At 33.2% G+C, this 12,433-nt stretch overlaps 1 protein-coding gene across 2 annotated transcripts in view; it reads right to left on the bottom strand.

The window, feature by feature from the left end:
* Positions 1–10,166, bottom strand: part of LOC136037132 (serine/threonine-protein kinase 26-like) — a 170,276-nt gene extending 160,110 nt beyond the window's left edge. The window contains exons 1-2 of one of the 2 annotated variants that reach the window (XM_065719626.1): positions 10,148–10,166; positions 2,167–2,239 (exon numbers count right to left, since the gene is read on the bottom strand). In XM_065719626.1, the coding sequence (XP_065575698.1) occupies positions 2,167–2,193 (27 nt within the window). In that variant the 5' untranslated portion in view covers positions 2,194–2,239; positions 10,148–10,166. The other variant, XM_065719625.1, reaches the window with a different exon arrangement.
* Positions 10,167–12,433: the final 2,267 nt, after the last annotated feature.

Here is a 12,433-nt window from a genome sequence, read left to right as displayed (position 1 = left end):
ATTCCCATGCAAAGTTACGTTGAGAGCAATAACAAATTACTGTATTTAAATTTAGGACAATTTAAAAATCTCTTGATTTTTCCAATTAAGAGCTTCAGTTGCAGCACTTTAGCCATGACATAAGTTCCGCAAAAGATAACTTTTAAGGCTAAATCAAATTCTATTTCTAACATGAATACCGCATATTAACCAGACAGAAATGAAAAATATTGACCTTGCCTAGAATGCTGCCTATACGTATGTATGTAGAAAGACCTACTTTTGATTGTATCTTATTTGTGAGTAATGAAATATTCATCAATTGACCCTGATGCACTGATTGGTGTTGTCGATTCCAAGAAGGTATTTATCATCATTCTCCTTATAATCCGTTAATTTAAAACGCCAGTAGCTTAAAACCTGATTTTGCACTTAATAGCTTTTGATTTTGACAAGCCAACCAATTTAATTGATTTATAAAAAGTTATTATTTTTGACACGCATTTTTAATTCAACAAGAAAATGAATCAAGTGCATAGACATAAATACGTCAAATGATTTGGGTTATTTGTCATGGTTTGACCAAAGAATGTTTTTTATGGTTATGGCAAATCATTCTACGAACCAGGAAGTAAACACTAAAATCTAAAAGGTAATAAAACGAATTTAATAGGAAAAACAAATCTAGGCTATTATTATAGGACTGACTGTTCTGGGGGATTAAGTGTAAACAGGAAAAATCATGAGAGCACACAAGATCAGCCCTTAATGAAAGATCGGGGACATTCCTGGGGAAAGTCAAACATGAAAAAGGTGTATTTTGGGACAGATTTTTGAGTTTTTGCTGGAGTCTTTTAGATCCATCTCAGCTGTCTCCTCCCTATGGTGGTAATCATATAACCACGTAAATGAGTGGCTGAAATGAATAAGCACAATATTTCACAAAACCAGTTTAGCTTAGATAACTTCGAAGACCACACTGTCTTCCCACGACGAAAGTAAAACAGTTCAAAATAGGGATGAAATCTTTTTATTGACAGTGAACAGATATAAAATTTAACTTGATATTTCGAACACATATACAGTTAAATTTTATATCTGTTCACTGTCAATAAAAGGATTTCATCCCTATTTTGAACTGTTTTACTTTCACCAGTTTAGCTAGAAATAAATCCAAATTTGCTTTATGCTTTCGCTCCCCCCCGACAAATAAAAAAATAATGAACCATTCAAAGCCAAAATGACCTTCATAAAACAAGCAGCAAAGAAATTCAACAATATGATTCATTACCGGTAGTATTATTTAGCGTTCAATACCAAAATAGTGTTGTTGTTTTTTGTATTGAGCCCAATTTGGGGGGAGTACCCTTATCAATACACAAAATGGATAACAAATTTAAATCTATGATGGTAAAATAAATTTTAAAATAGAACTTCTTGCAGTTCGTGGCTTATTAATGGCTCAAATATACCAAAGTCTATACAAAACTGAAAGATCAAAATTTGTACTCAAAGAAAAAAAAAATGATGCATAAAATATATCACAAATGGGATACAATCCTGTTCAAAATGCTCCAATCCCATCTATATTTCTACTATACTCTATTTTTATTGCAGTTCATTTCCATACACTGAACATAAGAAAAATTCTTTTCTTGTACTCAACTGATTCTTCTTTTCTTCCACTTCCCTTTCATCTCACTTATGCTATCATGGCCATATTCACAAAAATCTCAAAGGGGCCTTATAATTTGCTTAAAAGCTAGATGGAGTGACTAAAACGCCGAGTTTCGGGAAAAGATAAATTTTACTTTTAATATCAAAACATTTTTGTTATTTCTTTTAAACAGGAAATGGAAAGTAAAAGCACCAATTTTAGTCACAGCGTTCCTCCTTACATTCTCACTATTTTTCAGCAATGTCTTGCAATCACTACATAATGCATCTTTCAATAGGCGTTTTGAAATTTTGTCAACCCTGCTGCCTTTTAAAAGCATGAATAATGCATTGATTTTTGCTTTAACTCCTCTCAGCGTTATGTTTGCGCTTATATCCACTGGTAGTTAAGTCCTAAGAGTTTTAACATTTGCTCATATTTGTAATAAATTAATAATAACTATGTAGAACTAACTTTTGGAAAGATACAGACTTTCAGAAGCCTAAAAATGGTTTAAATTAACAACTCACCTCTTTATTTTTCATGTTGAAGTGCATAGTTTTTGTTGATTATACTTATTGAATTTCAACCGTTCTTCATGGTCTAAAAAATAACATACATTTATTACTTATTAACCAAAATAGTTGCCATACAATACGTGTTTGATTCTCAAAATGCAAATTCAGACCGAAAAAACGTATATGAAAATAAAAAGCTTGCAATGAAAAAAAAAAAGAAAAAAAAAATATGTATAATTTTATGCAAAGGTGACACTCTGTTAATGCGGTCTGAAACTATAAAGAGCCATCAAATGGTGGAAGAAAAAAATATATATTTTAAAGGCCTCTACAAATAAACTCTGCAACTATATACAATCACTCACAGAGAAGAGCAATTTGAGAGTTTATGATGACTCACAAGAGAAATTGAGACTTACTGTATTTAAACTACTTGTAAAATATACTAAATAGAATAAATGTGCAATTCCACTAGGGAGAGGAGAGTCAAATAAGGCCTTTATCCAAGGTGGGGGGGCTGGGTTAGAATCCTGCCCTTCAAAATTTTGGTCCAACTCACTGTCTTGCTCAAAACTAATACTCTTTCGTTCCCGTAGCAAGTTTTATATCAAGTAAACATGAAAAATTTAAAGTACCAAGGACATGAAAATTAAAACATTTTTTACCCACCCCCGAATAATATTAAGGTTTAATCATACCTTAAAGCCGCGATTTTCTCTTTTAGTTCTTTTGGAACTGTGGGGTTATTAGATTAGTATCAGACTTTTGTCAATGTTGCCATGTTGAACCATGGAAAAAAATAACCAAAACTAAATAGCTAAATTTGATAACGCTTTTTGTCTGTAAAAATTCAAACATTAAAATCTTTTGGTTCCCAAAGACAACTATACCTTCAAATGAAAGGTACACCTTCTAACTGTTTGATGTCATTAGCTTTAAATTATTTCTTTTTCTCGTTTTTCACCAATGATTGTTTTTAATCTTGTACCCACTACTAAACCAAACAGAGCATAACTGCATCTGGAAGTCTTTGTTAATTAAAAAAATGAAGCATCAACATTTAGTAATTTTTTTAAGATACACACAGTTGTGTAAGCTTCCATGCAACTAATCCAAGAGCCAGATTTCTTTTTCAATGTCTGTGGCAGGGGCGTCATGCACGGGGGGCATGACGCCCCCCAATGTTTTCAGCCAGTATATAAAATGATGGCATGAAGCACAGCAATTTTACTTGTCCCTTTTTTTACTAGGGTAAATGGACTAATGGAAACATATGAAATAAAATCAATGAAAGAAGATCCGTCTCAAATTGGTTGGTAAAGATGACCACCCAGTCAGTGAAATCTGTAGCCCTCCCCCACCGCCCCAAATATTTTGGCTAGTAAAACCTCTAGTCCTTGGAAGTTTAACCAAGCAGATAAGGGTTTAATATATCATGTACTACTAACAATTAGTCCTAAGAATACTGTTCCTATTTCAACTTCTTTCTTCTATAGGTTGGATGCATTCTGCATACTTTTCAACTGATAGGACTTGTATTTTTCAGACAAAACTCTGTTCTGGGTCGCCAGATTTTTAGAATCATCCAATTATATAAGTTCTATTGAAATCTTTACCTTTGAGAAATTGAAAAGGTCAAATTTATATACTTTTCACACAATAAGAGAATCAACAGACCATAACTTTTCTTAACAGACAGTCTGACAGATATATTATAGCTGGTTTATTAGCATAATGAAAAAATATTGATGCCAATAGAATAAGAACAGATAGACAGAAGCATTTACTATGGCTAGGAAGCATAAATATGGTTTAAAAAAGTGGTTTTGTTGTATTAGTATTTTAAACTTCCCCAACTTGGTGAAAGAAAATATCAGAAATGCTCCCATTTCTGTTTCTTTCTTCAGAAACTTGCACATATGATACCTATTATTACATCTTCATCCTCATTTATTCCTTGTCTAATCAATTTAGCCATCTTAGCATTAATTTTCAAACCTATTCTAGCACCCTAAATCTTTATAACTTCCAAAATTCACTCAATTTGCTGACATATTTATCTAGGACACTTAAATCGTCTGTGTAACCAAATTTTCGGAGAGTTTTACCTTTCTATTTGATTTCTCCCAGCCTTCACTGTATTTCATAGGACTAAGTTCATAAAAATAATTCATATAATGATCGGACACAGCCCTGCTTAACTCCTGATTCCACACCTACTAGCCTCACTTCCTATCTTAGTTGCAGCAATGTTACCATCATACACAGCACTAATCACTCTAATCTACAATAGTTCATTAGGCTAGATTAAAATTTAAATATTAACATGAATTTGATCCAAATACAGGAAAGCTGGTAAGCTACTAAAACTATTTTTGAATCAATTTTAACTTCAAGATGTCAAAATATATTGGAACTATAATATGAATCAATAAATGTTTTCTAGTGACTACACAAGCTGGATGTTAGCAAGTAAGTAGAATCTGACAACTTACAGCCCATACTACTAAAAGAAACACAAGTGGTATGCCTGAGATCCTCAGAAGAATCTTCATGATATTACTATCTCAAGCCGCTTACCAGCTGACTGGAAAATAGGCACCATGAATCTTATCTTCAAAACAGGCAGGTTAATTCAACCAGATATTTACTGATCAAACTGTTTAACCTTAGATGTAGCCAACATTATTGAGGGTACTGTCAAGGATTGAATTTTCAGGCAATATTGTTTGTCCTCCAGCCAACAAGAAACAAGTATAGAAAACAGACCAAGTTCATTATGAATCTATCAGACAAAGTTACCCACTCAGTCCACTGCATCTAGATTTTGTTGCAACTTTACATAAGACCATACATTATGGAGTAACATCCCAAACCTTTTCTATTGTCATTAGCCTACCAGTTGCAGACGGCTCACGAACTTCCTGATTAACTAGTTGTAAGCAAGGGTTTTGACAACTCAGAGTAGCAGGTCAATTTGCCAACTCCAATAAAGCAGAAGCCAAGAACAGTTTATCTTATAGACTGCTCATTGCTTTTCAGCATATATAAATGACATTGTTGATTGTGGAGGCAGTGATCTGCTGATATATTCTAATGGCACCCAACCCTTTGGCTTTACAGATAAACAGATCAATGACTATGATACAAACAGGACCCAATGATTAACAGATGACTAGTTTCTTCACTTTAATCCCTGTAAGTCTTGCATTTTACACCTAGGATGACATAACTCAATGTCTAACAGCTCTATATAAAACTTTAAAACCAGAGCAAGCAAGCAGCTTCAGCACTGAATAGTAGAAATAAACCTTGGTGTAATTGGCAATGAGAAGCTGAAGCTCCTTGGTTATGCTTAACACATAGTCATGTGTACCAACTCTTAGTTTTGGACTCCTGAAGCATGCCATCAACAGCAGAGTATCATCTTATATTATTTGTCAAATTACAAAAATCTTTTGTTAGATGGCTTTTTTACTTTATTAGGTGTCTAGCTGGTCCTGCTTATGAACAAGATATTACACTTCTTGAGGCACAACCAATTTGGTTGACAGACACAGTAAATGATTATGAAAAGTAGACTACATAAATAGAAATCAAACATTTTTAGCCATAGTCAATATTCCAGTCATCATAATGCATGAGTTCATTAAAGAAAAGTATATGCTGTCAAACCAAAAACTGCAAGCTTACTTTCCTAGAAAGTGGTTATCCCATATAACCAGCTGACTAGATCATCTGTAGGCACCGCACTACAGAGCCATTCAAACACCATTGGTCAGAATTGATTAGGGTAAAATAGCCTGAAAAGTATGTTTATGATGGCTTCTTGGACTAGGATCTTCAGAACTGTTTTATCTTTGATTTAGAGGATAATCAATCATACCTGGGGCTCCTCTACAAAATTTTAAGCTATTAACTATACAAGTTCTATCAGCAAAATTGAAAAGTCATACACCTACTGTAGCCTCTATGTTCCCATCAACAATTACACTAATTAACAAAAACAAACTATGTCTTCACAGCCATTAAATAGCAATCTCAAAATAGAAGCAAATAACCAGCATTCATATATTGAAGTTTTTTTTTTTACTTGAGATTGTCTGCTCAGGTTTCTAAAAGCAGTCAAAACATTTCTGCCTCTTTTTTCCAAATGAAATAAGAACTAAACATAAAAAAAATGTCCATAACAACCCTTGGGAAATAACTATTAAATTCCTGTTTTCACATTAACAATACATTAATTATAAATCATTATTAGTAAATATTTAATTTTAGTAAATTTAAGTAATTTAAGTAACTTTTAGTAATTTAATATTAGTAAAATTACTCCCCTAAGAAATAACTGCTAAAGTCCCAGTTTTCATATTAACAATACACTAAGTGTTAATTATCTTTAATTGTTAAAAATTAGCAGATATTTATCTGTTTATATACAAAGAACTTTCTTTTATTTACTAGTAAAAAATAACTGCTGTATGTAGTGACATGTTTGTATGAATTGTAAGAACTATAGTTAGAACCTCTGTATAGCATTATTTGTCCCTTTAATATTACAGCCCCAAGAACAGATGTCCCAAGGACTTAATTTGGGTCAAAGATTACTCAAGGTATGATTTCACTCTAAGTGAATACTAAGCAATTACTTATGAGAACATCAATAGTTAGAACCTAAAAAAGGAGTGCAGGTAGACTCAGAGCTGGAAAATGCTTCCTCTGGATTTGATTTGTCTATGTATCCCAAACTGAGTTTCATTGATGTAAAATTCCTAGATGTTGAAAACAAATTTAGAGTTGAAAGAAGGAGATCCACATTTAACAACAATTTCTTGAATCCCAATGAAGGCAATACTCCTCTCTATGGAAGTTTCAATGACAGAGGGCCTGCTTTTTCTGTCAATTTTTGTCAATGATTTTTGATAAGTCTCAGAAATATGATAGTTAACAAACAAAACCATACTATTTACATTCATATTAATTGGATGAGATAACTAAAAGTAGGATCTTCAAATGGGAACAAAGTTTTTTAGCAGCATTTGAAACTAAAAACATGCAACAAAAACTGTTAAATACAGAAGCAAGTTAGTTACTTCTTAAATGAAGAAACTTATTGCTAAGCTTTAACTCTCAAACTAAAACAATAAGTAAAAATGAAAATCTTCAAGAAGTGGCTATAGTGCACTTTAACCAAAATTGAAATATCAGTTCACCAGAAAACATAACTTAGGGAAAATGTTTGAACAAGTGTTTTTCACTAACTACAAATTTGTGTAAATGTAAATCAAACTCTGAGGATTGAATCTACAGCCCAGACTAAGGCCCAGAAAAGTGTTTGCAAGTTCATACCCTTTATCCCTTTGCTACTTGTAAAGAATTCAAACACATTGAAGAGAAGTCTTAAGAAGATGTCTTGGGCTTAAAAAAATAAAAAAGTCAAGCTGACTTAGAACAAGGTTGGATAACTAAAATGATTCTGCATGCCATTTTGGAAATAAATCATAATTCAATGGGTGGCACATAAAATTATATTTTCCCAATTATAATTTAAACTTACTATATCTATTCAAAATATAAATTAATTTTTCAATATATTTTGGATGCAAAAAATACTTCTTAACATATTTATTTTTTAGCTATTTTGTTTATTAGAAGTGTGATGAATGTTTCCAGCTGAAATAATTTAAATGAGGGCTGTATGCAGCCTGTAGAATGGTCATCTCTGGTTTAAAGTCTACTTCTCTTGGACTGTAGTTTTGGCAGAATGCTTCACAGGATTGAATCAAGATTCTTTGCTAACTTAACCTAGAGGTAACTAACAAGAACAGTGCATTTTTCTAGGATGTGCACCCTTGCACATCACTTCCAGATTATCAGTCTTTAGTCATATATCTGAACCTGTTTTTACCTTAAATTGCAGCTTGGAGTGATATAAGGATTATCCATCCTTGTGATGGCAAAGCTTAAAACATATCTTTTTTTTAGTTGGTAAAAGACCTATTAAGGAAGAATCCTCCAAACCTACAAAAATCCCTTATTTATGGGCTTAGAATAATCAAGCTAATCATATACTTCTTAAGGTCCCACCCTTCAGGAAGCTTGAGTTCCAAAGAAATATACAAGCTCAAGGTGAAAAAGCAAATGAGGCTCTTGGGCTCATCAAGAAGACTTTTATCATCAGGAAGCTGTGTGTGGTAGGGAACTAGCATATAAGGCACTAGTCTGTGTATATTTAGAATTTGATATGTATACAATATAAAATGGATGCTAAGGCCTTGTAGTGTTCTATAACTAAGCTAGGCAGCAAGCTCATATTGACATCATTATGACAGTTCACATAACTGGCTTACCAATAAAGTGAATATACTACTGGAATGCCTTTTTTATGTTCTTTAAGAAAATAATAATTGCTTCTACTGTAAATTCAAATTTAAGCACTTCTTGAGCTCTTAAAAATCACAAATCTTCAAAAAATTATGACAGTTCATATAACTGACTTACCCATGAAGTAGACAAGCCACTTGATTCCTTTTTTAGGTTCTTTACAAATATAATAATTGCTCCTACTGCAAATTCAAATGTAAGCACTTTTTGAGCTATTAAAAATCACAAATTTTTAATGAAAGTATGAGTTATTGCTTGTTTTCCACAAAATAATAGCCTACTATGTTTTCTTAGCACCAACTTTTTCAATTGTTTTTTTTTTTTAAATAATGTAATATTTTCTCAGTGCTAAGATTATTTATAATAAGGTTAGGTTAAAAAGTACTTAAATTTGAATTAATGGTAGAAACAATTATTTTATTCATAAAGAACATAAAAAAAAGCTTCAAGTGGTATGGTTACTTTATTGTTAAGTCAGTTATTATGAGTTGTCATAAATTTACCAAGATGTGATCATGGGCTGCAGCTTGCTTGATTATGAAAGTCTCTGTTCAGTTTTCTCTCCACCACTCTGTGGTGCCAACAGGGGATAGAGACAGACACTGTGGGTCCTCAGAAGTCAGCTCTTTAGAATAGCCAAGACCTAATGTGTTTGTTTTTATAGTTGGTAAGAATTTAGCAGAATAGAAAGATGAATCTACCCACCAAGAATAGGATAGCCTATTGGATGCTACAATAGACTAATGATGGTGGTCAAGTATGGATCTGAATTGGAGGCTATTTGAATGTGGGTAGGCCTACATCAGAAACAGAGGAAAATTTACTTATAGTTTTCCAGAATAATTGAAAATAGTTAACCCAAGTTTGTGTGGTACCTAGCCTACCTGACTAATCATACAGTCTATCAAATAGCCTAAGCTATATCATCATTGTGATTATATTTAACTTTCTAAGATTATAGGGAGAGAAAGGTTGGTAAGGCTAGCACAGATGGTTCACAGGACAAAAAATTGTTCTTTATAACCATTCACCTTAGTTAAACAATAACAGGTCACCCCTAAATGGGGTGGGAAGAGTATACAAAGAAGGATTTAAAGATACCAGAACTTCCAAGAAGAGTATGAGTGAGTTTTTTAATAGATTGTGCACAACTGTGTTTGTTTCAGGCAGCTTGGTATTCTAGGGTAGGCTAATTCATAGTTCAACTTAGGCCTGTCTAATGCATATTAATGTCAGGGATCATTTCTAACACTGTCAATATCAAAATAAATAGGGATTTTGAGACTGAAACTGTAGAGTAGACTTAGATCCTTTGTAGGCTAGGCCTAGCCTCATTTGTTTAGCAAGGTAGCCTAGACTAGAGGTTTCATTACCAGCTGGTTGTCATGTAGGCACATATCACCCGTGAACTACGATTCATATTTCATGAGATATACTTAATTATTTACTTGATTTAGGTTAATTGTACTCCTTTTTCCTTTATAACAGGGAAGACACCACTCTACTTATATATTTTTCAAATATAATAATCACACACGAGTTGCACTTTTGTACGCATTTATCGAGGACTAGATTTCGAAATATTAGCAAGTACTTATATAAAAATACTAACTTAATTTCGATATCAGTTGAAGTGGAATTCATATTTATACTGGTAATTTAGTCAGGCACAAAGAACTTGCTGAGAGAAAAATATCTATTAAAAGGTATTTTTTTTACTGCTTAAGCCACATTTCTACTGTCATTCATTCTCACACAAAATGCGAAATGAATCACCCAATTGATAGCCCCGCCTTCCTGTGTCGAGTTAGAAAATTATTTTCTTCCATTTTATAGGTATATAACATCTGTAAAATGTAAAATTGAAACGCTGCATAATTCGCTCCCTGTGTTCCTTTACTTGTCCGATTATTTATCTGGCTAATCCCAGCGTTTTATGAGATGCAAATGACGTCAGAGGTAACCCCTCGAACGCAAGGATAACCTGTCCGTCGGCATATACAGTGGGCTAATCCCGAAAAAAGAGATTACTGAGGATAAGTCACGTCTGGGTGCATTCCACGTCGAGTGATTGTGATTAATGACAATAAGAGGCGGGGCTTAGTGACGTTTTTCGATGGTTAATCATCATTAATTACATTCTGGACAAGGAATGTCTAATTTAGGCGAGTATTTTGAAAAATTGAAAACGTAGGCTTATGACTTAAATACATGTGATTAGTCTAGCATAACTGTTTTAAGATTCGTCCTTTCTTGTATAATTTAGGATAGATGCTAAATGAGGGGCTTTTGTTATCTTTGACAGCAGATAAGTGAGAATGTCATTCTCAGAAATGCATTCAGAGTCTAAATTATACCCTTGAAATGTGATTTCAGCCTTCTATTTCTGGTGTTTCAGTATTTCTAAGGAATTGAATATTATATAGAAGACAGTTCTAGATTATTTGTTAGCCTATAACCACTGAAAAACTAGGGTATGATTTTTATCATTTTGGTTTGAGTCAGCGTTTCTCTCATTCTTGTCTTGGTTTAGAAAACACAATTCTAATGATTTAAATTCGATTTTGAGTCATACTAATTTTTTCAAATTGTTTTCCAACTTTCTGTTAACCTTACCCTCTAAATTTTGATCTAGGTATGTCATGAGGCTCAAAACTAGTGGCATGATTTTGCTGAAACGCTACAGATGTGACAAAGTTGGATTCAATTTCTCCAAATCAGGTCAAAATAACATTGAAAACCCAAAAAATTGTCACATAGCACCTTATAGGCAAACTACACCCCTGCTCAAAACACTTTCTTTGGGCCTTTGGTGAGCTTTAATTTTTTTTTTCCTTTGAAATTTTTAATTATATAACACAAATAAACATTTTGAAATATTTATTAAATTTTCAAAATATTTATGAAATAATAAACACAATGAACTATTTAAAATTGTGTAAGTTCATCAAAAGCCAATGCTCTTTAGAGAGGGAGAGGGTAGGGGCAGATATTTTAAAAGATTTTTCAAGGACATTCTTGAAGCATTCTCAGAATTTTTATTCACTTGCCTGGGTTGGGAATTTAAAGTGCCAAGACCCGAAAGGCAAGTGTGTACTCTCCTGATGAGCCCTTGTGTTGGGTTGTTGCCTCTGAATCATTTGTCTTTTTTACTGTTTTTAATATTTGGTAGATGACAACTTACACTTAAAACACAACTGCCTGTCCATGGATTATTGTTTATGGTTGATTGTGTATGGCTTTCCTGTTTGACCTATGTAATTGGATGGATGAGTAGGGCTAAGGCCTCACTCTAGTTTATCTATATTAATTACTGAAGTAGGAAAACAGTCTTCCTTTTCTCCTTCTGTCTTTTTTTTCTATGGTGTATGTTTATTTATGTGTTGTGCTGTTGCATTGGTGATTTCTTTTTTCATAATTCAAGACTTGTGCATAAAGCTATTTTGAAAATCCAAGACATTGATAATAATTTAAGTAAATGACAGTAGCATAGAGTAAGACCCATAGTACTCAAAGAGTTCCTAGCCTCAGACAAGTATTTTTGATTAAAACTTATTTCTTCTAAACTTGAATAATAGGCTCCTAATCTTTGACACCACATATATAGGGCTCAATAGGATTGTGTAACTACAATTACCTTAAATTACCTTAAATCGCACTGGCCGGCGAATAAGGTTGGGTGAACATCCTGTAGATTCGCCGGTTGAGTGATGGAGGTGGAAGTGCGTTGTCTAGTTCCGTTGAGTAGATCCACTGGCCTCCCAGTGTAGTTTCCACTCCATCGCTGCCCAGTCTCGGTCAATTGCTTTTTTGAAGTTGTCAACAGTTTTGGACTGAACTGTTTCTTCACTAAGGGAATTCCACAGTGGAACAGCACGAGTTGAGAAGAAGTTGGAAC

This window comes from Artemia franciscana, chromosome 16 (assembly GCF_032884065.1).
Source record: "Artemia franciscana chromosome 16, ASM3288406v1, whole genome shotgun sequence".
In the NCBI taxonomy this organism is placed as follows: Eukaryota; Metazoa; Arthropoda; class Branchiopoda; order Anostraca; family Artemiidae; genus Artemia; species Artemia franciscana.
This window is presented reverse-complemented; position numbering and strand designations above follow the sequence as displayed.